At 38.6% G+C, this 26,068-nt stretch overlaps 1 protein-coding gene across 19 annotated transcripts in view; it reads right to left on the bottom strand.

The window, feature by feature from the left end:
- The window catches only part of CELF1 (CUGBP Elav-like family member 1), a 54,905-nt gene that overhangs the window by 19,877 nt on the left and 8,960 nt on the right, over nucleotides 1-26,068 (bottom strand). For 5 of the 19 annotated variants that reach the window (XM_026084709.1, XM_026084711.1, XM_026084696.1 and 2 more), the window contains 10 exons: nucleotides 18,309-18,496; nucleotides 16,175-16,269; nucleotides 15,704-15,752; nucleotides 13,636-13,770; nucleotides 13,359-13,438; nucleotides 12,765-12,926; nucleotides 11,315-11,396; nucleotides 8,057-8,185; nucleotides 467-580; nucleotides 109-294 (listed from right to left, as the gene is read on the bottom strand). In XM_026084709.1, coding sequence (XP_025940494.1) covers nucleotides 109-294; nucleotides 467-580; nucleotides 8,057-8,185; nucleotides 11,315-11,396; nucleotides 12,765-12,926; nucleotides 13,359-13,438; nucleotides 13,636-13,770; nucleotides 15,704-15,752; nucleotides 16,175-16,269; nucleotides 18,309-18,486 — 1,210 coding nt within the window. In that variant the 5' untranslated portion in view covers nucleotides 18,487-18,496. Of the gene's footprint in view, nucleotides 1-108; nucleotides 295-466; nucleotides 581-8,056; nucleotides 8,186-11,314; nucleotides 11,397-12,764; nucleotides 12,927-13,358; nucleotides 13,439-13,635; nucleotides 13,771-15,703; nucleotides 15,753-16,174; nucleotides 16,289-16,370; nucleotides 16,443-18,308; nucleotides 18,497-20,665; nucleotides 20,752-24,831; nucleotides 24,948-26,068 lie in introns of those variants that run through there. The other 14 variants (XM_026084712.1, XM_026084707.1, XM_026084710.1 and 11 more) reach the window with 13 other exon arrangements.

Here is a 26,068-nt window from a genome sequence, read left to right as displayed (position 1 = left end):
ATTTTAAACAATGCTGTTAAATAAAAGCTCTGCAGATAAGGTAGCTGCAGGGGTGGGCTTACCCTTTTGAAAACCTCTCTGAAGTAGTTTGCACAACTTTCTGCCTACCTTCTTTTTGACTTCCTGCTGCACCAATACTCTGCTGTGTTAAGAGACTCTGATTATAGAGCGTGGGCAATGCAGCAGCAGCATATTGCTGGATTCCAGAATAGGCCTGGGTGAGGGCTTCCATGGTGCTACCTGTCCCATTAGAGAGACCACTACTGCCAAGTCCTCCATTTAAGGCTGCCATTCCTGTATGGGAAAGAGGAAATAAAGATGACCGAGTACTGCCACTGAGCCAGATAAATTAACTTTAAATATTCTGCATTATTATAAAGAGGCAGGGAGCAGGAAAAAACAGAATTAGCACAGCTTCAGGAACAATAATCAGCTATTTCCCAACTCACCCCAACACATAGCTTACCTGCTAGAGAGCTAACATTGAGGCCTGCTGTAGCCCCTGCCAGCGTTTGCAATGCTCCAAGAGAAGCCATTGGGTTAACAGAGGAGCTGCTACTGGAGCTAGGTGAGGAACCTGCTATTAAAATAAGATAATTAAACTTCAAGCAATGTTTTTTGGTCTTGATGATTAAACTCCCTCATAAAATAATTTCTGTAGAAAAAGCTAGCACTGATCAGACCAAGGCAGAGTATACTTTATGTCTAAAAATCCCAAACCCACAACCTGATTGATCATATCACTTGTATCATCTAACCCTTTCCTGTGTTTTTGAAAAAATTCCTCTTCATGGTAACATCTACTCTTGTAGTAATAATAATTTAATGAGGAGTAAGACACCTTACATTCAGTCAATATATGCTAAACTTCATTCCTCAGTGTAAAGTGATCAGCAGCAATGCCTATTTCCTGCTGACTGAAGTGAGATAAGAATTGCTATATATTAACATCTCTCCTTGAAACATCACACAAGGTGAAAAAAACCTGAAACAGATAGTAGAGACATTAAACAAAGCTCCAGTCAAACTAAGCATATGGTTTTCCCATACTGACAGAGCAGGAACAGCAGATGCCTAGGTTATTCTGACACATGAAATAATTTTTCACTATAAAAATCCTGCTGCAGCAGCTGGGGCTAGGGCCAAGAAAAGTCTTGGAACACACATCCAAACTACAAAGTCTGTTCTCTGTTGACTGTGACACTAACATCCTCAGCCATGTTATTCACTAAGCAAAGTCTTAAGAATATGGTTCCTAGCAGACTAACAACTTACATGGCCTGCCAAAATTTACAAGCGGTATAGTTAGTTCTAGAGGAACAGACACCAAAACCAAGAGACTAAAGCTTGCCAGGCTGGTATATCAAAAGAAACAGAGGTTCAAGTTTAGGTCACCACAAAGATTATTGACATGATAAAAATGATTATACAACTGTGGTTTTCCTACAGGTTTGTGGACTACCGCTTAAAAGTCTGAAGAAGGTAGTAAATAAAAGCTATACCTATTACTAGAAGGTTTACATTTGCTGTGTAAGATCCACAGAAAAACATTTAGGGATTCTACAAAATAAAAGATTGGAAAACTGCTGCTATAGCGGCATCTTATAGTCAGCTTTCTAGAGGAGTTTATCTGATCTGTGGTAACAGAAGAATTGAAATTCAGGCATTTTCAGTTTCCTTCTCATTTTTGTAATTCTCAGTATGCTTTGCATACCCATTAAAATTTTGAAAAGAATTTTCAGTATTTTTCAACTGGATTTGCCCACACTACATACTCATCACTTCATAGATGTTATACAAAGTCTTTGCTGGGGTGGAATAGGGTAACTATTTCAGTGGAATAACGCAAACTCGCCTAACAAGTGAGGGCAAAGTAGAATCTTGCACCCAGCAAAAGCTGCATGAGAACCCAGGGAGCTACGCTGCAGACAATGGGTTAGCTTTTGTGCTGACGGAGGAAGTGACAAACCTCCTCTGGGAAAAGTTTTAGACAACTTTCTTAACAAGTCAGAAATTGAGAGACAGTGTCCCAACATATATTTCAAGATGCTGACTGAGGAAAAAGGAAACACTTCCTGTCTTACTAGCAGTAGCACATTAAATGTAAAATGCAGAGAACTAGTTACAGCCTATTCTACAAGATTTTAGAAAAACAGCACAGCTGGCTGAATAAAATCCAACATTCAGAAGTGATGCAGCTGCCTCAATTTTAGCATATAATTTGTTTCTGCAACAGTTCATTCCTAAGTTGTGTAATTCAAACTGACACTTCATTTGAGACAGACAAAAACACCATCTCAAAAAGGTAGTGGTAGGGGAAAAAAAGAATGAAGCCAAGGCTATAGAGCAAAGTTAGAGACAGAGAGAGAGAATGAATGCCTTGCCTACTTTAAAAGGGTCATAATTTTATATCAGTTCATTTACACCACTGCAAAAAGCTGAACATACAATTATTTTAGTTTAGCTGACTTTATCAGAAATGTATTTAAGCAAAACAAATAATGTCTTAATAAGAGGTATATATGGCCTGAAAATATAAAGAAAATTTAACACTACGTGGTTTATTTTCTTTATTATATGTACATACGAATGGCTGTACTGAGTCAGACAAAGGTTCACCTAACTCAATATCCCATTTCTGATGATGACTAATGGCAGATGCAAAATGGGAGAGCATAAATACAGGGCAATTGCAAAGCAATACTTCCTAGGCAAACTCTCACAGCTTCCAACAATCTGTGGCTCAAGGACTTTTTCAGCTGAGGGCAACAATTTTGCATTTAAGTCCTTGCTTACAATCTTCGTTCATGAATTTCAGTACATTTTGAATCCCCAAACTTTTGGCTCTGCTATGTTCTGTGGCACTGAGTTTTATGATTTAAGTATGCACTATGTGAAGAAATACTTCTTTTCATTTATTTTTTCAACTGTCAGCTGAAAACTTCATTCGATACCATGTAATTCTTGTCTTGGAAGATGCAGTGACCAGTCTTCTCCTATTCATCTTCTTCATACCACTAATATATTTATAGGCTTCTATTATATCCTCCCTTCTGTGTCATTGTTCTATTTTCCAGGCTCTTTAGTTGCTCCTAATAGGGAAGGAATTCCACAGTTCTGATCATCTTTTCTGTTCTTTTAGTTCTAGTATATTCTTTTAGATCAAAAAACAGCACACACTAACAAGAATGGAAAAACACTGAGTTTATACATGTTTTCTTCTTGCCTCCTAATTCTTAGCAGCAAGCAAAAAAACCTGAAATGATATTAAGCTTAAATTTTCTTAGAACAACCTGTTGATTTATATCTAGTGATTTATCTTGTAACGGTACTTCTGCAAGATGTAGAATCTTATGTGTATGTTCCCTACAGGGGTACATTGCCAAAAAACAGAAAAGAAAGCATATACCCAAACCTGACACTGATTATGTTTAATTCAAGCAGTATCTGTAAAATCATGATCCAAGGCCCCATCCCCTCACATGTAATATAAGAAGGGCACAGCATGCTCTTCCCTCTCAGTTTCTCTCAGCCAAGAAAAACTCAAAGATTAAATAGGATTCTAAAGTAGAAAGGCAGGAGGGAGCAAACACATGAATAGACCCAGATGGCCAGCCTACAGATGTCAGCTATCGGAACGATACATTAAGAAATCACTGTTAGTTTGAACTATAGCTGAACGGACCCTTAGGAAGCAAAGGATCACTATTAATATTGACAACATTCCTCTGCATAGACTATAACCCACTGTGAAATTATCTGCAAGATGACCAAAAACTTCTTTACCCTTTCTACTGTGAACACAAAAATGAGGAATCCTTGTAAAGAGTTTTGCACTAATGATATAAGATGGTGTAAAATTCAAGGAACACATTATTAYTTCTACAGAGAAAGCATGACACTTAGGAAAGAAAAAGCTAAACTGATTTATTTCCTAGGATAAATAGGAATCAGAAATCACAGTTTCACTGTGTTGAGTCACTTTATCTTTAGGAAAACGGTATAAGGAGATCTGATGATTGAAGCATGCATCTTCCCTACCTTTTTGCCCAAAGTGCTAGCTACCAGGAATATTGTCATCATGAACAAGTAGATCAGAAGGCAYGCACTCATCAGTTCAAAGGGCTTTCCTATCAGAAGGGAAAGGGCTATACTAAGTTCCCACTGAGAGACAGCAACAGGATGAAATGAAGCAAAATAATCCTCATTTTGAGGATATATGGTCAAAATGCCTGCTGAATGAACTCCTATAGAACTTACTGAAAGGACAGAGGGCTTTCAAAAAATTTTAATAAATAGTAAAGAATAGCTGGCAAAGATGATGAAACTAGGGCAAGGATATTAACTATGAACTTGTTGAGATAGGCAGATTAAGGGATTTTCCTGATGCTTGCCTGGGAAGAATAAGTCTGTTCTAACTCAGTCATCTAGCATACAAGCAATGAGGTAAAGAGCATTAAAATTCAGACAATGAATCTGACTGAATTGTACCAGAAGTAGTTCTAGTAAGAGCAGAAAGACTCCAACATCCCTGAAAACAACATTGCTGTGGACACGCTAAGGCCAGCAAAATCATTTAGTCTTTGTTGGACCTTGTTTTGATGGTTGCCTCTGAAAGGAAGAGAAAGAAAAACATATCAGCACTTCCAAACATGCGATCTTGCTCTGGAGCAGACAATTCTTGTTGATGTCTGAGTCAAAAGGATGGCTTCTAAGACGCTCCAGTCCTGAAATACTTCCATAATATCATCTTTTTGAATGTCCCATTCACAAATCAGCAGTTTAAATGCGAGATTATCTGCTGAAGTCATAGTCCCTGTAATATGGATTACCTACAGATGAATGCAGCAGCAGACTGTTCATTTCCAAAGGGTAGATTTGGCAGTTGAAGGAATTTTGCTTCATCTTGTTCTACATTAAACTAAAAAAATCCAACCAACCAAACAAAAAAAACAACCTGCCTGCGAAAATCTAAAAAGAATCACCGGAAATGTGCAGGAAGACAGCAAAACAAGAATACTTAACACCTCCAAGTTCAACCATACTGATGTGTGACCTGGGCCTAGTCCACAGACTCTGCACTGTGTGGTCCTCCAAGCAAGTTTCCTGACACACAAAAGATTATCAGTGTGGGTAAAAGAAAATTAAAGTGGTAACGGCTCCTAACCATTGTCTGAATTTTTCCACCAATTATGTAATTCGAGGACAATCTGGGATAGATGTCAAAATAAGCATCAGGTGAACATTTGGATGACAGATGGATAGAAGTCAAGCCAGTAGTCATCTCATCTGCAGTTAGGTTTAAGAGGTTATCACAGTGGATGTTGCCATATGTCCCACTTAGACAAGGAAGGCATTTACATTGCACTGAATAGCTATATACTAAGTTTTTTCCAAGGTCTAAGTACGGTTCAGGAGGGATGCTCTGGCTAGTGTGAAGTCTAACAGCATTCTATGCGAACACATGCAGTGTGAATGCACACAAAAACAACTCATTAAAAGAGAACTTCAAGTTTGCTTTCTAACAGATAATAGCTTGTGCAGAGTGAAGAGCTACAAAGATTTATAATGAATTATGAGAAGAAATATCATGAGACCAAGTGTTGCCTATAAGCATTGAGGCTTTTTTCAATTTAAATACAGTTTTAAAAGGTGAAGCATATTCATATCTCTAATGAAAAGCCCTAAAACTTTCAGCTTTTGACAGATCAGTGACTGCATACAGACCATATATCTTCCAGAATTTCTTTTTTTTTTTTCTTTTATTTCTCTTGAACAAAGCCAATCTCTACTCTTTGAATTTATGCTAGAAAATATGTGCTAAGAGCAATACAACAGTGAATGCTTCAGGTTAAAGAAAGCCTGTGAAGGGTAAACTAACTGATACAACTCTCTAGGATATTCACTCAAATGACCCATCATGATTATTTGATTGCTGACAGGTAAGCATATACTGACATGACAGGCCATCATAAATTTGTTTAGATTCAGGACAGATGGTACTTGAAAATGGACCACTGTTCCTCACCAGCTAGCCCCCTGCTGGCCAGTGTGATCAAAAGGGTAACAGAGTCCTGAGACAAGTCTGGAAATGATACCTGCAAGGTGCTGTGGGACATTCACAGAGGGCAAAACTCACAGAGGCCAACCAATCCCAAAGAATCATAAAATCATAGCATAATTTCTGAGGATCATCTAGCCCAACTGTCTGCTCAAAGCAGGGCTAACTTCAAAGTTAGATCAGGCTGTTCAGGGCYTTGTCCAGCCGAATCTCCGTCTATCTACAAGGAGGGAGATTCCACAGTCTCTCTGGGCCTCCGGTTCCTGTGTTCACAACTCTCACCATTAATTTTTTTTCCTTTAATCCAGTCAGAATTTTCACTGTTGCAACTTGTGTCCGTTGCCTCTTGTCCTTTTGCTGTGCACATCTGAGGAGAGCCTGGCTCTGCCTTCTGTGGCATGTGTGAGGCATCTGAACTCCACAGCCTGCCAGTGCCTTTCTCCACCTCAACAGACAGGAGACTAAACTTGCTCCAGACAGTAGACGATGGAGCCAACAAGGAAATCTTGGTTCCAAACGCCAGTCATAGAAAAAGTAACCTGGCCATTCCAGCTCTGCTACTACTTGAGGAAACATAGGGGGAATTCTTAATTATATTCACTCTAATGCTTTCTCTAAGAGGAAGCAGCAGCGGCAGCAGCAGATTGTAAGTATAACTCTCATATAGCATCAACCCTTTAGAAAAAAAATTTTTTTTTAATTATATGATAGGCTACCATAGCTGGGAGTCAAGATAAGTTTTGAAATTTTTATCTTTAAGGATTACAGACCACAAAGTTTTTTTATGGAGAAAACCCCATCTAACAACAGAAGACTCTCTGAGCTCAGGTCTCTCTCAGGGATTTCTCAAGTAGAAAGCTGGGCAAAACACTCATAGTTTAATTTGTGATCTTGTGACATAAGGTTTTCTAAACAGCTTTTCTTTATAATCTCCCTCTCTTATCTTGGTTCCATGATCCTCCAACACAATGCAAAAAGTTACCTGTGGCAGTTTAAAACACATTTTTTTCCCCTCTTCCTTTTTGGTCTCTCACAACCACAGGTGAGTATCACACACACCACTCTGCAGTGGCCTAGAAATTTGCACCTTGAAAATACAGGACCTCCCTTCCCATGCCAAAACTTAGAAATAACTAAAAAGAATAGAAATCCAAGTAGGATACTGACTCATGTTCGTGATAAAAGTTGAGCATTACTGATATAAGCACAGTTTAAATTTTTTTTTTCCCTATTTGTTGCGTTTAATGATCATGTTTAACAATAAGTTATCAAGAGGACCTTGTTGAGAAATCCTAGTCTCTCTGGACAACGYACACGGCCTAAAGGAGGACAAAAAAAAAACCCCAAACCAAACCTTCCCACTCCATTCAAACAAACAAAAAAAGAAACAGGAAGAGCAAGAAACTGATTTTTGATGTGCACCAGATACAATCAGTTCCAAACAACCTCTTTCCAATAAAATGTGGTAGAGGCCTGAGTACTCTATTTCTGTAAGGTAGTTGTAGTAGCCTTCTCTCCACTAATGTCAAAGGAATATGAAATAGCTTTTCTAGGGCACAGAATGTATTACTTCATACTTAAGGCATGTTCTACCTCCACGTCTAGAGGGACAGACTAAATATGCCACAGTATATGCCTAAAATCACAGATAAACTGAATATGTGATGAGATTGTAATAACATGACTGGAAAGAGGCCACCTACCCTTCTGTTTCATGACAGCCTCAAAAACCCTTTTTACTCAAAATTAACCTGACCGTTTGGAGAAAGGAACACAACAGGTAAAAAACAGGTTTAAAAAAAAATAAAAAAAATATATATATAGATGGTACAAAGTTACATACCCTAAACAAATACCAATGAACCTACTACTCATCCATTAAGGAACCAACATTAATGTGAAAACAAAAGATGGAAAAAACAGGTCACATCTATCCTGGAATGACTCCCAAGGCAACCGAAGCCATAACATGCTATGGCACAGGCAGTCTCTTACCTGAGCTGGTGAGCACACTCAGGGGACTGCTGGAGGAAGTGAGTGCAGCGGTGCCACTTGGCGTATTCTGAGCTGCGCTGGCCGCAGCTGCTAATGCAGCCAGGTTCTGTAACTGCATCGCATTCAATCCTGTAACACATTGAAGAATTCACGGTTTCTGCTGTAATAGTAAGAAAGCTTATCAGATCCAGCAACCTCAGCACATCATGAGGTCATCAGCCGTGACAGAGAGGAACTTAAAAACAGACTTCAGTACTAGCTCCTGACCTTTTCCACATTGTAATCCCTTCACACAGCTAAAAAAGCAGTCTTTCTTTGCCCAGATGGATGAGTTTCCCTAAAAGGCCAAATGGTCATGATCCCAGATGTAGATTCCAGAGAACAGAAATTTCCAAGCAGTGTTCCTTCCTCTCAAGGAAGCATAGCACTTATAACTAAGAGTTAAGTCAGGGTTTGATAGCTCATCTGCACATCAGAGAACTTGTCTAGACACCAGGCCAATGACCTCCCCCCTGGGCTCACGTCCCTCTATTCTTTTTGTATGGGAACAGCAACAACTGCGGAATTCTTTGGAAAAGGCTGTGCAAAACACTGGCCACAAAGTCACATCTTTAACCTGCCAGCACCTGAATATCAGCACACTGTTCGGTCTCCTTGGCAGCAAAGAAGCAGCAGTCAGTTGTGGGAGAATTTTAAGTCGCAATTCCCGGCCACAAGATCAATGAATGTATGCATAGGCTAGTCAGCTGGCCACATGAAAGTTAAGGGAAATGTGAAACATCAGGGATATCATGGATAGGCAGCCAGGAATACTGCAGGGGGAAGATGTCCCAGTGTTGATGAACTTTTAGAGGACAATTTACTCATCTGTCTCACCTTCATTTTGAGTCACAATTTTCAAATAAACCATTCAGCCAATACTGAGAGAATAGTTTGCCCTCTTCCCCTGCCACCGGGTTGTCACTGATACTGATCTCCTTCTCAAGACTTTTGTATTTTATCCCTCCTTCAGCAGGCTAGCTCCATTCTTCTTATTCTGCTCTCATCCCTTTTCCTTGCTTCCATCTTGTGTCTCTAACTTTATTTATTCTAACAGTTCTTCCTCTTCCCATCTAATTTCAGTCAATCCCTAGTATTTTTTCCTATAAAATTAAATCCAAGATCGAGTTTATCACCATTAATGTAACAACAACCAAATGTCCTAGGCAGATGTGGCACCTCATCTTTTGGATGCTCAGTAAGTACTTGGTAACAAAGCACACATCTCAAGTAATTCAAATCTCAGTTTGTAATTTAAGTAGGTAAACAGACAACAGGAAAACATAAATGGACAGCAATCCAATGCAACATAAACTATCTTCTTAATAACTTCTACTACCTTTAGCATACTTCATACGTTATCTTTTAAAATTATTTTCTCCTTGTGGCAGGATATATTTCTTTATCCATACTTAGTGCCTAAAACAAGAGGATCAAGTCTATTTAGATTCTCAAGGTGCTATTGTAACAGCATGAAGTTAAAACCAAAAAGGTTTGTTGTTTCTATTGGGCTGTAGAGGGTTAGAACTCTTCAAGTGTTAGAGCTAATGAAGGATAGAGCAGCTTGCTTCCTTTCTGAAGCAGTTTGGCATGTGTACACTGCACCTGTCCTCTTTTCATCACATTGTTTTCCCATCTGCTTTCAAATAGGGTCAAGATTAAATTTTGTCTGTTAAATCTGATATAGAGTGGGATTTAATTTCCTACTTATTTTTCTTTCTATGAATTTCAAGAAAGGAGATCAGCTGAGATATTAATGGGACTTTGAAACTATAACTTTTTCTGTGAAGAATTAGACTTTGAATAATTATTTCAAAGCACCATGAAAGATTCCCATTTCAATTTGCTATATATATACACATCAGGGTTCTCAATTTTTAAGATATTCTTTAAACAGTGAAGACAGGATAACTCAGAAAACTTTATATGCAACCTCAACCAAATAGGCCCCAACATCCTTATTGTAGTAAAAAGAAACATGAACTGCTATATCATTTTTCTCCTTTATCACAATTTGCTTTAAAATTGAAGCAAGGGGAAAAAAAACAGCATCATAACAAAATCTATATAGATCACCACCACACAGAAAATGGGATATTAGTGAAACTGATTAAAAAAATTTTGCTTCTGGCAAGAGACTTAGACCTAAGAACTCTGAAGAGGTCTAACAGAAAGAAGAAAAAAGAAAAACCCTAAACCTAAGAGACCATGGTTAGAATCAACTTCAAATGTAAATAAAAATTCTTATAACACACAACATAACACTTCAAAAGCTTTTAATTGTTACTGATGGGTGTACAAACACAAGTCAGACACACAAGAGACATTACTTTCACAGCAGTTTTAAACTGACCGCCTTGCAGACATGGCATGTAATGTTTTGAACTACTGTATATCTCTAGGAGACAATTTAAAAAGCTTAAAATATTCAGCATTAAAACCATAATTATAGTTTTTCTACCTGCAGAAAAGCCTACAGAATGTGGTGAATGGGGTTACTAACATGGATTTTACAGACAGAAGGGACAATCAATTTGCAAACACAGTTCAGAAACTTTTTTGTTGCCTCTACATCCCTAAAGGATCTAAGTTTAAGCTGCTTCAGATGTCTTCACTTACAATATTTTCATCTGCTACACTTGGTGAATATTCTGACTAGCAGTCTATAGCAAGGAATTTGTCGGTTTAATTCATTGACAGTGTGAAACATGTCCCTCCATCACAGCAATATTGTAATCAACCATGTAACTCAAATGCAGGAAATAAAGAACCTGAACGAAGGACTAATTCACTTTCCTTGCAAGACTGCATTTCCAGCTTTGGGGCATTTAAGAAGAAAGAATTTAAAACAGGAGACCTAAAGAAGCCATCGTCACTGAAACATATGCACTGGAGTGTTTATTTCAAAACACAATGCTTCAAATCTGTATCTGAATGAAAACAGAAAGCTCTGTCTCTGTACCATAAGAAAAGATAATTTTAAATACCAGACGCAGGGGAGATTAACAGCATACCACAACTTACCTTGGGGACAACGATTAACTAAGATTAAGAAGGAACATTCACACTTGTAGCAGAGGATTGTGTCATTCCACAGGAGTAGATAAATCAGGACTACTTATTACAAATGAGGTTAATGTCTCAGCATTTTGACTACTTTCTCTACCCTCCTCCTCTTGACTTTGGCACTGAATCTGTCTTCTGGTGGAAAAAACTCACCTCCCATTGGGTGGAGGCTGCTCAATGTGTTCAGGTTCCCAGATGAAGCAGCTGCTGTCTGCTGAAGGAGCTGCAAATAAAGCTAGACATTACACCAAAAAACAAAACAAGAGTGAGAGTGAGGGCTGGCTCCGCTTCTGGGAGAAACTGCATCACACCACAGCCAGAGTGCCGTCACAAAGGGAATTCCCACTGCCCACGCACCACATCGCAGCAAAGGATAAAGATAAAGAGAATTCCCCTTACACACTGCAGCCAGAGCACCACCACATTGCCCACGCACAACACCACAGCAAAAGCAACAGCACAAGGAATGCTTTCCCCACTCTGCATAATCAGTGTACTAGCCTAAGGGAAGTTAATATCTAATGCACCAAGACAAAAAAACACTAGAATCAGCAGTGAGCAAGAACCCCCCTTCAAAACACCTCAGCCACAAGTGCCATCGCTAAGGATATACTACCTCAAGCCAGACTCTACAGCTGATGTTGCTAGCATAGGAAAACTGCCAGATGCCATACCAAAACCAAAGAGCCACTGTGTGAGGGGATTCCCTCCACATTCCTTAAGCACAAGACCACAGCAACCACATGAGGGAAATGATAAACCTCAGCTGAAAGGCTATTTAGAGGGATTTCCTATTCCTTTCTCCATTAACAAGGCGTTGTTAAAAAGAAATTCCAATGAAAGAGGGAATGCCCCCATTCCAGCAGTACATCATAGCAAGAATGAGGTCAAATTTGCCTTTTCTGTTCCCCAGATCTTGATGTCACATGAAAACTGTTCTCATAGTCACTCTGGCAAACCATGTGAGCCAGAGACAATAGTTTATGAAAAGTCCCCCCTTTAGAGACCCAGCAAAACCAACTGAAAGCAACCACAAACAGTGGACTACCCTCTGTCACGACATTTTTGCTATAGAGTAACTTCTCTGTATTTCCTGTTTATTTACTGTGCATTGCGAGCTGCTTGGCGCTTGCGCCTGACCTCCTTTTCTATTTACACAGCACCAAATACTGTTCTAGGTCTCACTGGAAGAGGATGAGAAAAATAAATGCTGGAGAAGGAACAGTGGAAGAGGAATACAAAAGCTATGTCATCAGATAAACATGAAAGGGCATTTAAGAATTACTGGATAAATATGGAGGCCACAACATATGAGGAAAATCTTCCCAGCACAAAGTCATTCTACACAAGGCAGGGAAAAATTGTTTCAGTGCATAGGGCTTCAGGGACTGGGATTAAAAACTTCACTGTCAGACATATCCTGAGTGACTGTTAGTACATAACTTTATTTCTTTGTGATTCAGCCTTCCCAACCACAAATGGGGATTAAGAACCCTGCATCTAGCTATCAGAAGTCTTCCGAAAATGAACACATTAAACACTGTACCACAATCAGACACCATAATCCCTAAAGAGATGAAAAGAATCAAAGTCAGAAACTCACTGCTAAGTACTGGGGTCCAAGTGTGTTCAGACCAGCCAGGTTTCCCCATACAGAGGCAGCACTGATCTGTTGCATTTGTTGCTGGAGTTGCTGAGCAATTCGTTTCTGCTCTTTGTCCTTTTGCGTGTCTGCAAATTTTACCACAATAGGAGAAGAGCAACCCTGCAAATAGTAATTCACACAGTTACAGCCTTGCTATCTCCCCAGCAGTCACAGAAATACTGCATTAAGACCCAATCACTGGAAGCATTTTTTCCCCTTTCATATATTCAAATAATATATATTACCTTCTCATCTATTCAAACACTAATTTCCTTAAAGGTTCAAAACCTCTTTTACAACACTAATTTCCTTAAAGGTTCAAAACCTGTTTTACTTTTAATGCTTATTTGTATTTTGGTATTTTCTCTGCAGATCAAGTTTCTATCTTGAGCTCTAAAAATAGGAGCAGAGCAAACACAATAGGTTCAGGAGTAGTACTTGTGGAGAGACTCACATTGCACTCATCCTTCTCTCTGCTCCCTAGTCTCCCAAACTCCATAGTGACTGCCTGACCCTTTACATCTTTTTCTCCCACTCACTAACTTGTTTTACCTCCATGGTTTGTGCTTGGTGCATTGCTTTGATTGCTGTTTGTGCCATGGCTCTTGTCGTAAAAGTCACAAATGCACAACCTGGGGAAAGAAAAAAAAAAATAACCAAGTCACTCGCTATATCCACAATTATTGGGATGAATAAAGAAATGAAAATGCTTACTGGGAAGAAGAAAAAAAAAAAAAACCCACACAGAAACAGCTGAAATGCCACCTTGGGCTGCAAAAGGCAGCATCCAGAGGAAACTTTTGAACTGTCAGAAAAGCTTCGTGCTTACCTCGGCTCAGACCATCTGGGCCCCGTAATATTCTGCATTCTTCAATCTGCCCAAAGGAGGAGAACATCACTCGGATATCATTTTCATTGCACTTCTTGGATATCATTCCAATAAACAATTTCCTATCTTCTACTGCTAAGAAATCAAAAGATAAGAGTATTACTAGCAAAGAAGCACTTGCATCAAGGCAGAACTCTGATCATAGTTTTCCGTGTTTTTGTAGGCCCTTTTCAGCTCTAACTTGTTTTTTCTAGTAGCTGAAATAATGGGTTGGAAAAAAAAAAGCAATAAACATTCAGTAAGGTAAAGCTGCCCTGTAATAGGACTGTTAATGTTGGGGGTGGGGAAAAGATTGATGAAGACATATTAGATCTTGTTTTGTCAAACCGACTTATTTGACAATTGTAGGATTATTTCCCTTGTATTTAGAGCAGGGACTTGCCAAAACCAGATTCCCAGTAGTTAAATCTTTTTCATTTAAGAGAATATATACGAGATACTTCAATAAATCTGCAGGTTGCCTATAGGTGTTTTATGCTTATATTTAGATGAATCTTTCTTCCTTGCAAGCATGTAAGAAAAGAAAAAACCACATCAGAGAGATGCAGCACTTTCCCTCATTTCCTAGGGTCCATTCCTCCTGCTGAGTGAGAGAAGAATTGTATGTGTTTTACTGGACTACTTTCATCCTTTCTCCTCCTCTGTCTCTTCTATCTTTAGATTGTCAACATGCCTATCCTATATCTAAACAAGCAAGTTACCTGCAGAAGGCTTCTGTCTAGCCCTTTAGATTACCCTCTTCATCGTGCCAATCACTTAAACTTAGTTCTGCCTATTTCCTCATGATCCTGTCTCAACAGTGGAAGCAACAGCGACTGTTTTAGTTCCGCTTCATATTCATCCATTCTAATCTGTAGTAAGAGCATGAAAATGACACCTCAAATCAGAACGACAGACTGCTTGTGCTACCATATCTTACCTCTAAGTGCAGAAGAACACCTTTCAGTGTGTGGACTACTTTAAAATAAATGGTCCAGACACAAACATTTCTTCTAACTTGTCAGTTAGTGGTTACTATTTTCAGTTAGTAGTCAATTAGAGGGAATGGGATAAATTTAAATCCAGAGCAGAGCTTTACACCTCTCATTTTACTTGGTTAAAAATGCCAATCACCATCTGAAACACCTACTTTTAAGAGATGAAGCAAAGTATCCAGAATAATATTTGGGAATATAAAACAATTTGCAAATACAATATTCAACACAATATAAAGTATAATATGATGAAGGATGTTGCACAATTTGAAGCTTCAAGGGAGATAGTCTTCTATTCTGTGCAATGGAGAGGGGGAAGGCAGAGAAATCAACTTATTCGCTGAGTTGCCTATGAATTTGAAGAGGAAAACTCCAAACTATTCCAGTTGACAAGACTTTAACTGGCTATTAAATCACAAGGTTGTAGCCAGCAACATATACTTTTATATGTGTGTGCATGTGCACGTGCACATGTGTGTATATACATTTTATACATATACATACATATATATATGAAAACCTCATCATGGAAATACATAGATAAATCAACACTTACACAATGGTAGGCGCTAAACATCTTAATCCACCTGGACTGGCCAATATACCTAAGTATATTTACAGTCTTTTCTCTAAAAGAATGTTTTGAATTCTGTTTCTCCCTTGTATATTAAAAGATGATGTTTTAAGTCCCACTGAAGCTGCAACGGGCCTTGCTTCAAACTGGCAAAGCACTTAAAAAAAAAAAAAAAAAATTTTTTTCTAGATTTAAACCATCTCAGTACAAACAAGAACTCACTGGATGTTTCCCCAACTGGCATCATGGTTTTACCACAAGCAATAGGAGATGCAGACTCACAGAATTTTAGAGACATCACTTACACTACCTACAGTACTAAAAGCACTTTTTTTTTTTTTTTAATCAAATCTGCAGTTCATGAAGACTTCTGTCGGAAGCTGTTCAACAAAAGGAAAACACTGAAGTTTCCCTGCTACCATTAATGATGCCACAAAACTCAGACTTTAGTAAAGCTTACCATTATTCTTTTCACTGTCAGCTGGTTTCATCTGGATAGGATGGTGCATCTGAAATGCAGAAAGAGCATTTAATCCTAAATGCATTCACTTTATACTAGATGAAATACAACCCACAAGAGTAGTGGAAGCTAGAGAGGATAGCCTAAATTGCCTTTAGAGAATGGCATATGTGACAATACATAAATCTCCGGAAGAAGAAAGAGAGCTTTTCTTGTGTACTTCCTAATGATATGCCATCTTTCCTGCTCAGAAACTATTATTAGAGGAGCCACACCACCCATTTAATTACCATATTATTCCCCCAAACACTCCAAAATTCTTCTAAGATTTGTTATCATATAAATCTCATGACCTTGGTCTTTCAGACCGTTCTCTTAAAACACAGTTTCAGAGGGCAAGATAACATATGTTTATACATCAGTGGTGCCAGAGCTCAGAAAGACAAGATAGAGTTGTGAAGAAAAACATGCCTTTTCTCTTACCCCTGGGAGGATCTTCATGTTGTGAAGAGCATTCTGTGCTTCTAGTGCAGCTTTACGGGTATAAAATGTAACAAAACAGCACCCTGCAATTGAAACAAAATGCTAGCCAAGAAAGAACATTATGTATCTTGCTGTGTTGTACAGATATTACAAGTCCCGCTTCTATCCTTTTCATGCAAAATACCTGACAGGCAAGAGAGGGCAGACATGTAAATAGGTAGGAATTACTGATTGTGACCATTTACAAAAAGATTCCTGGTGAAATAAGTAATAAAATAGAATTTATTCAGACCTGACCCAACACCACAAATGTATCTAAATGACTGTATGTTTTAATGATGTATCTGCCAAACAATTCTTGGCTAAGGCTGTCATCTCTTCTATAAATAAGAACAGTATTTTGCTGCCCTGTATGATGGTTCAAATCCCTTGCCTAAATATCTGGCCAACTAATATGTTATCTCTTAGTAAATTGAAAATGAAACTTTTTTTTTTTCATACAGATGGTTAAATTGCCCAGCCAGTAATGACAACCAGCACATACCGGTCAGTATTATTTTTTTCCTACTTTCAGTCAGTAACATGTAGCCTTTGGCCTGAATCCTGGAAACAGCATCTGGTCTCCTCTAGATGGTCTTTGATATGCAAAGTGGTTGCACTCCAGCAATTCTCAAATGAGTTATTTTGAAAATAAGGACGGCACCTGACTGAAAATTCTTGGTTCATTATAAACCACTTGTCTCCAAAAGCAGGTACAGTTAATACAGTCATGATGTACACAAGCAGGCCCCAACCTTGAACTCTTCGTTGCTGCTCACAAGATGAAGAAAAGAACATTTTCTTCTGGTCTATGCTGCTTTCTCAAGTCTAAGTGCCAGTGCAGAACTGCAAGTCAGCAGAGGGCATGTTCTCTCAAATCCCAATTACTTCCTCCCTCTCTCTTCATAGAAGCTGGACAGTATACGTAACAGTATTTGTAACTAAGGCCCCATCCATCACCATTTCCATTCCAGTGGGAAATTTCCAAATTCCCTTGGTTAAACTCTCTTCATTCATCCATTTAATAAGTCTTAGGGACTTGGTCAGGAAGGTGTTAGTCAGAGTGCAGGCTGAAGTATGGGTCAATGTAATCTGCTTTACTAATTTTAAACCAGTATATACTCTAGAGCCTAGGCATGAGCTTCAAAACCTCATTGCTCCTTGTTTGCTGTTTATTTTAGCTTCAAAGTCTAAGATAATGGCATTTTCTGACACTGATCAGTAGCAATTATTCGCTAATAACTAATGATTAATCTATATCAGTCAAGATTTTCCTCACACTCACATTCTACCTTAAAGGAAAAACAAAAAACAAAACAAACAAAAATGGATGTGCTAATCAGCTGTGAACTCAAGTAACATCTCACAATAAATCCCCCTTCTCACGAGTCACATTATAAATACCTGAGGAAAATATAGGTATAATATATGAACTAAAAGAATAAGACTACATCAGTCTTTTCCCAGATGCATTCAGCCACTTTTTGACAAAGTTCTTTCATCTGTCATTTTAAGGCAGCTCATTGCCTCTGCAATGCGTCAGCTTCCCCAGGTAAACTCAACAATTACTTGGTAGTACCCAAGCTAACCTAGTTTCACAGGAAATAAAATACTGCATATTACTGAACTGCAAAACCAGGTATAGAATTTAGTCAGGATATTGGATTAGCATTCTCTTAAAATATTCCATGGACAGAAATGTCTAAGACCTTTTCATATCTTATCTAAAATATGACATTTCAGTAACATTGTAGCATGCCACAGCATCACAATGATGCTCTGAATCAAAACAATGTTCATAAGATGTTCCTCTTCGCATTTATAACCTGCACTCTTCAAGCACTGCCATTACTTCTGGTCTCCCCAAAAGTCTGGTTTTCCTCAGCTCAGTTTAACAATTGGGTCACAGTCCAAGGACAACTATATTTAGACACAAACAGTTAAAGAATATAAAGCCTGGGCTTGCATGCACACTTGGGTGCACAGAGCTCCAAGAGAAAGGGATGGGTGAATAAACAAACAAGGAAGAATGTAATTGTGCGAAAGCAGCTGAGACCTCAAGTCTCACATCAGAAATTCTCACCTTTGCTTTGAGGAGGGTTTTGACTCCTGTCCCGCAAGACATTGATTTCATAGACAGCACCATACTGTTCAAAGAGTTCTCTTAGATCCTTCTCACACCAGCTCCGTGGGACCTGACCCACAAACATTTTGATAGCATCTAGATCTGGTTGATCTGGGTGATCCAGTGTGCCATTCATTTTCTTTGAGCTAGGAAAAACAACAAGGAATTTCTATTATATTATCTTTCCACAGATTCTACATGCTATTGCAGCTACAAGCATGTTTATAGTGAGATTATTTTTTATTTATATATATATATATATTCATTTTTTATATATGTGTGTGTGCACATATATATATATACATACATATATATACACACACACACACATATATATATGAAAAGAGACTCTTGCACCTTCACAGTCCCGCATATTAGAAAATATTCAGAAACATCATTCACACTCATCGGTTGTGTACTTGGAAACCAAATGCTCCCTACGCAGCTAAACCTCTCCTAATGTTTGCTCTTAGAATATAGTCAACATTTAGGATTCAGGACATAAATCTGTTGAGATGACTGAAAAATACCATGAGTTCAACTCTGAAATTTTACAGATGAAGAAACCAGAACAGAAAGGAGCCTGAACTCAGTCTTCTTGCAGAATACTGAAGTCATTAATAAGCAGTATTAATACAGTGAAAAATGAGAGGATAAAAATTATTTTCTGTTTAAATGTGACTATCTGCAACTGTTCCCCAGGGTGAAGATCCATCTTGAAACAGAGAAAAGAGCACAACTGAAGAGATGAGAAGTCCCATGAAAGGTTTACAGCACAGTATTTTGCAAAAAAACAGGCTCAGTTTATGGCAGAACCTGAACAGGTTGGGCTTGGACAATCTATTTAATCACAGAGCGGATCAGGTTGAGTAACAGTAGAGTGCTAACAGAGAAGAAGAGTTATTTCTTAAGACTACAGCAACACTGAAGTTTCGAGCATGGAGACCTTCAATAGGCTTCAAGGCATTACATTGAGTAACATCAACAATTTACAGCCTCTTAACAAAACTGGCTATGTTATACTCTACATAACAAGCTGTCAGCCATACACTGCTGTCTGTACTGACTCCTTGTTGTTTGCCAAGCGCAATGTGAAGTCTTGTTATCAGTAGCCAAAGCCTGATATTCCACAGGACCAGCCTTTGTGAGAGACTGTCTGCAATGACATCCTACTGCAGCTATACCGATTGGTTCGATAAAACTGCTGACAGTCCCTGTATAATCTAGAAAGGACATGGAGGGGAGTAATAACTATGGAATGATTTGCCCCCCTCCCCAAACTCTTTGTTAAAGGATACAAGCAGCCTTCTTCCAGACTAGTCAGTTCTCTCTCCCTTTGCTGTTTATCTTCAAAGATTTTTATTGAATGGCTTATTAACTGCAGATTATGGGAAACAGTGCTCCTCCCCTTGCCCACCTGCAATCATATTCTTCCCTGGTATTAAAAATTCCCCAAACCAGGTAATTTAAAAATCATTAATTTCTGTCAATTTTTGTCAAAATTTCGCTTACTGGTATATGTGGAATGTCTGTCCCCTGCCCCTCACCATGTTGCTGTCCAGAGTCTGAGGAAACACTGGTGCCAGAAAGAAATCATAATTTTAACCTCTACAAACAGACCTAAGAAAGCACAAGGCTTCTTACTAGAAAGGAAGGGAATCATCACCAATCACTTCCTCCTCCTGACCTTCCCCCTCAGGAAGGGGCCAACACCACCCCAAACATCAAAGCAAACACCACCTTTTACAAAGAGGTAAATGACAGGCTTTTTCATTCTGATGGTGAGCAACTGGAAATCATTTACCCTCCTCCAGCAGTAATTTACAGCACTACTTTCTTTCCCATGTGTAGCTTCGAGAGTGTAGTGTGGCTCCTGTTAACTGAGTGAATTTTAACATGGCCCCAGTAGTATTTCAAGGAATCTTTTATTCCCGACTATAATGTTTTTATTCTGGATTAAAAGCCATCAATAGGGAAGAACTGGAACTGTTCTCCCAACAATGGATTTCAACCACCAATTTCATGGCACGAGCACCTGTAGCATATTGTAAACAGTCCTGACAGATAGCTTTATCCCCCATAGGCCTCCACCCAAAAATTAACTGACAGAACAATATTTTTTTCTGCCCTGTCCAGAAACCAACATCAGCTATCAACACCCACTCAGATTTCTTCAAGAAAACACACTGCAAGCTCTCCTGCTCCTTTCTTTTCCCCCTTCAAGGGAAATTCATCAGACAGTAAAGGCTTCAGAGGCAGCAGTTCCAACTGTCAACGTAATTATAAAATTAGATATGAAGACAGAAAATACTTACACAGGGCTAGCATTCAAGGAGCAATGGTCCACCATCATCTCTGGAAGGAAATCCAACTTGAACGCAGCCATCACCTCAGTCTGTCACAAACCGCTAACCCTAAATCAAGTGTATTGCCTAAACCCCAAACAACGCCACTTCCAAAAGTCCTGCAGGTCTTAACACTCAGCCACGCAAAAAACACTCAAATCACAGAGACAGAAGCTCAGGGAGACCAGCAATAGACACCACAGAAACAGGCTGGACTGGGAAAGGGACATGGAATCCCAGATTAAAAAGGGGATGTGACCATGTGAAGGGAGGCTCAGCTCAATACACAATGAAAATGCTGATGCACTGGGCTTGTTTTGTGTAATTTTCCCTGGCGAAGCAGTACCGAGTGCACTGTCAGATAAACAGAGTGTCAGATCCATGAAGATAGCAATGGGTGATAGAGCAGAAAGAATACAAACTCCAGCCTTTCCATCCACAGCTAACTCCTTACCTCCCAAAGTGGCAGCCCAAGGCCTTGAGGTTCAGAGAGACAGGCCCATGCAACCAGTATTAAGGTGGACAACTCACAGGGTGAGCACAAGTCTAGAAGTTCTTTATCATAAACACTGATCTCACTCTTTTCATCCTGTACACTATTTTTGGATCTGTACCAACTTTTAGAAAGAGAAAAACGCCAACCAAAGGCTTCTCTGAACCTGTCCAAAAAATCAAAGCTAAGGAGATTTGATCACTCAAAATCTCCTTAACTACCACAGAACGTCAGGTACTACTTCTCTTTAGAGGGGCAAAACATACATTTTTCTGGAAACAATATTTTGCCATCATGCATCTACATATCCAGACACACACAGACCCTATAGATGAAGAAAATTAAAATACAGGTCTAGTGGTTACAGTACCCTTGGTTTTTATCCTGTTCCTGGCAGTGATTTGCTGAAAACTGTTGTACATTCTTTGAAAACAGTGATCATAACACCTCAGCTTCTTCATCATTAAAACAGGAATAACATGGGTTGATTGAAGGACTGTGAGGTGTAGTATTTATATGCCTAATAGAGACCTACCGCTAAGTCTTCAGTCACCAAACTACTGGGGAGATAACCTAGTTAACACTGAATGCAGAGAGATGCAGAAACATTTGATTGCAGAGAGTTAGTGCTGCAGAGCCAGTTGGGTGTGTCTGAGCTCTCCAGGAGGGATGATTAGTTCAAGTCCAGCATGAATCCAGATAAGCCCTAAGTATACATGCAATACAGCCAACTAATAAATTCTCTTAGTGCATCCAGGAATACGCTAGATGGACAGCTGTCATCACCTTCCTTGCCTGTGAGTGACTGCAGCATGTACCTGTAGTTATCTAGACTGGCCAGTACAGACAGCTTTCTTTATGACTGCACAGATGCAGCACAGGAGTTATTCTTACATAAACAACCATTTTCAACCTCTGGAAAAAGAGCATTTCCCATCTTCTGCCTACAGACAGATATATAAAAGGAATTAGGTCTCATAATACAGAGACATAAGCAAGTTACTGCAAAATAAGGGAGGATATGAATTTATCATATACCAGATGTCCAACAAGAACTACTTCATGCATGCTCTTACTATGTGGTAAATGCAAGAAAGCTTATTCTTTAATGAAAAAGGTGTAAGCCAGCTACTATGCACCCCTGCTCAGAGCACACAAACAGGCACTGTGGAACATAGGTCAATTTATTAGTTTTTAGGATGCAAGTTTGTGTCTATCTTCAGACATGTCTTACTGGTTTCCTACTTGAAAAATGCCATACTTTATAAAACTGTTCATATTCAAATGCCAAATCTAGCCTGGAGCCCGCTTTACAGATTTCTTCAAAATGAACCCATGAGGGGAAACACTTTGGATTTATTTGGCTGAAACAAGAGAAGATGCAATGGGGTTCTGTCCACTGTTTATATAATTCTATAGCCCAGCACTGTAAATTCCAGTCTTACCAATGAAGAGATAACAGAACACCTCCTGCCATCTTTAGCTTTTTTAAGCAGTCAGTAAAAACCCCCAGCAGCCATGCTCATTGCAGGTTCAATTAAAGATGATGCTGGCAACAGATACTCTAGAAAATGTGTTTTAAAGAGGTTACTGAGATTGATTAGTTATCAGAAAAAATTCACTAAATCATTCTGATTTGCTCCTATCCCATCCCTTCCCTTAACCCTCTGGTCCCAAAGTGGAAGACATACTCATTTTTTAAATTAACACAAAAATGCAACAAGCAGAAAAATTCCAGAATCTTTCACTGGCTTGCTATTATTCTCCATGTCTAAACCTGTCTACTGGCCTTGTTAATAATTAAAACATTAGTTTTGTGTGATTATCCAGCTACATAATAATTTCTAATTCTTGTTACAAATGCTCTCATTTCTTATGTGATGTGCTCACTGCATTTAATGAACAGGTGCCAAAAATATTTCACATGCTGTTATGTACAACTTGGAGGAAGGAAGAACTGATATTAGAATGAATGGTGGATAGATGTGTGAAGGTATGCTTGCTCTGACTCTATGCCTCAGGGCACCATATTTCTGGAATAATGATGGCAAAGTTCAGTGACAAAACACTAGTGTACAAAACACTTGTTTTCAGATTATTTAGGTGAAGGCATCAAGTTATGTGAGACTAAAAGACTTACAGACTTTGCTTGTAAAAATATCTGTAGGAGTGGGAAAAGATGGTATTTCACTGCTGTGTAGAAATTGAAGGAATTAAATGAGGAAGTTGTGTTGTTTTGGAATTATAAAAGATGGAACAGCCATCCTAGCTATTGCTCACAAAGAAAGAAACAAAAATAAGAGAGCTAGACACACTTATTTTTTGCTCGGATGTCAAATTCCTGCTGGCTTCCAGATCCATTCTTTGACTATTTCTGTTCAAAGGATAATAGAAACAATGTCTGAAATTCTGAGCTCTATGAACTGCAGCTACACATTTAAATGTGGTCCTAACGTGACAATAAGAACATTAAAACTTCTACACAGTGCAGACTAAGTCTCATTTTTCTATAATTCTGAAGCCCCAGATTATGCTGCAGAATATACTGCTACATACACTCCTCATACTGTAGGATATGCATTGCAAAAATGTCAGCATTTATTTATACATTTTTAGAACTATATCATATTTTGGGGCATAAAAACCTTAAAAAACAAACCCACCCCACACCTCCCACATTCCATCCTGCGTAGTACTTCTGTTCCCTAAAGGTAAGCCGTACCATGTTCATTTAGACACAGACAATTAACTCTGAAAGTTACAGATAATGTCAGCTTCCACTTTATATAATCTGAACCTCAAATAACATATATAATTCTGAAGCTGAAGGAGCAGTGTGGTGAGAGGCAGTTATGGGAAAGGATGCAGGCTATGGGTAAATCAGAGTCAGTGGAGCTTTGAAGGAGACAGGTCCTAGAATAAACTTCCCCTTGTATTATCTGTGCATATCCAGATCCCCACAGTGTTGCTGAATTGCAGTTTTGTTTTTAAACAGATAACCCCTAGGTTACATGCATCGGAACAGAGTAACTACTTGTCAATTCTTTATTGTTTCCCTGTTGATCATATAAACATGTTGACAGAATGTTTTCTGCCTATGTTGAAACCCAAACTGTCTCCCCACGCCTCACTGTGTACAAAAAGCCCCTTACCTTGCTGCCAAAACTCAGTTTCTTACTCTGCCAATCTCTGCAATAGTTATACACTGTGAACACACAAATCTTTGAAACACTGAAAATGTTGAATTAGCCATCAAAATACAAGAAGCTTTGGGCTGACTGTAATTCAGATTCAAATAACTAAAAAACATTTTAATTCACATAAACTATTTGATGAAGTTGCTAAGTGGAGAAAAGCACAGAAGGACATGGCATTTGCTTTTGTCAGAAATAGCAAAGTTCCGCAATGCTTTGTTATCTGTATAACTGAGAGCATTTAATTCCTCCTTACTTTCCAGATCTTCTAGCTGGATTTTCACATATTAAGTAGGTAAATTTTAGTCTAAAAATAGCTTGTAATATAAACTTTTTTCTTTCTCAAAGTATAACTGGAAAAAATAATTACTTCAGGTAGTGAAATAAATTCTTGATCAGGAGATCTGATCTGGTTTGCGTCCAGGTGTGGAATAAAGGTCACTATTTACCTGTAGCTCCTACTCCAATTAGTGCTGTGAAAGCTCAAAAGCAATGAATTCTGAAGTGGAACTTTTGTCTGGCTGATGAACCCCCAGATGAAGCAGCAAAAGTCACCTATTGCTCTCGCTTACAGGAAGATGTTTCCTCTGAAAGGAAAAAAAATAAAATGATGGCTAACCTTACACTTTTCTGTGATAGTAAAGACAAATAATTCAAAATAAAGTATACAAAAATCTATTTTCTAAAATGATGGAATTAGGTTGTCTTGCTGGGGAAGGCCATAAAATAATTTTTTGCATTGATATGTGAACAAATTCACTATCCTAGTGAAGGGTGAATGGTGGAGTTTATAAGAAGACAGACAGAAAGACATACATATATATGTGTATTTTTTTAAATCAGCTATGGGCCTCTTTAAATACACATGCTTCTTTTAAAAGTTCTGCTTCTTCCACTCTTCCCGTCTTCTTATTGCTACATCTGATTCACTTAAAAAAACAAAAAACCAAAAAAACCACACCTGCCACACAATTCTTAAAGCAGTTATACTTTCCTAAGTTCATATGACTAAAGAAGAGACTGACAAAGACAAATTTAAAGCTGGTAAGAGGGAATACTTCTTTTTGAATGTATAGATAAAATAGATATTTAGTGGCAGTGAATTCTGTAATCCTGCCAAAGTTTGACAGGATTTTAGCACAACTGTATGTTTACAGGGATATATTCTTCTACTTGTATTTACTACACGTATATATAAAATCTCAATTATGCTTTTTAATAACGCATGGGTTACATGCATCAAAATACTGGGCATAAGAACTACCACCTTCTAGCTAACATTAGGAAGGAACTTGAGTAACCTCATCTTTAAAACACAGACTAATCTATAATTATTAACATTCATTTCTCTAAGGCATAACCAGAACCAAGATACAAAACCAAACCGTGCTGTGCAGCTGCACAGAGACATCTAATTCCCCCTGTTCATTCGCCATGCTGTGTACATTAGTGTACAGGCATGTCAGAGAGGCATCAATGAAGTAATCTAGAACACCGTGGTTTTAGACAGTCTAGTGGCTTTTTAAATCACCATTTTACTGGAAGTACACACAGTAAAGTCCATGAATCAACTAATGCTCTGATGCACCCTCCTTGACCTTAATGTAACAGCACAAACAGGTAACAAAGATTTTTATCTACAATGTTATCCAAATATCAATGTGATGCCAAACAGTTCTGCACGGA

This window comes from Apteryx rowi, unplaced genomic scaffold (genome assembly GCF_003343035.1).
Source record: "Apteryx rowi isolate R43461 unplaced genomic scaffold, aptRow1 scaffold_65, whole genome shotgun sequence".
NCBI classification, from domain to species: Eukaryota; Metazoa; Chordata; class Aves; order Apterygiformes; family Apterygidae; genus Apteryx; species Apteryx rowi.
Note: the sequence above shows the minus strand (reverse complement) of the source record. Positions and strands in the feature narration are given on the sequence as shown.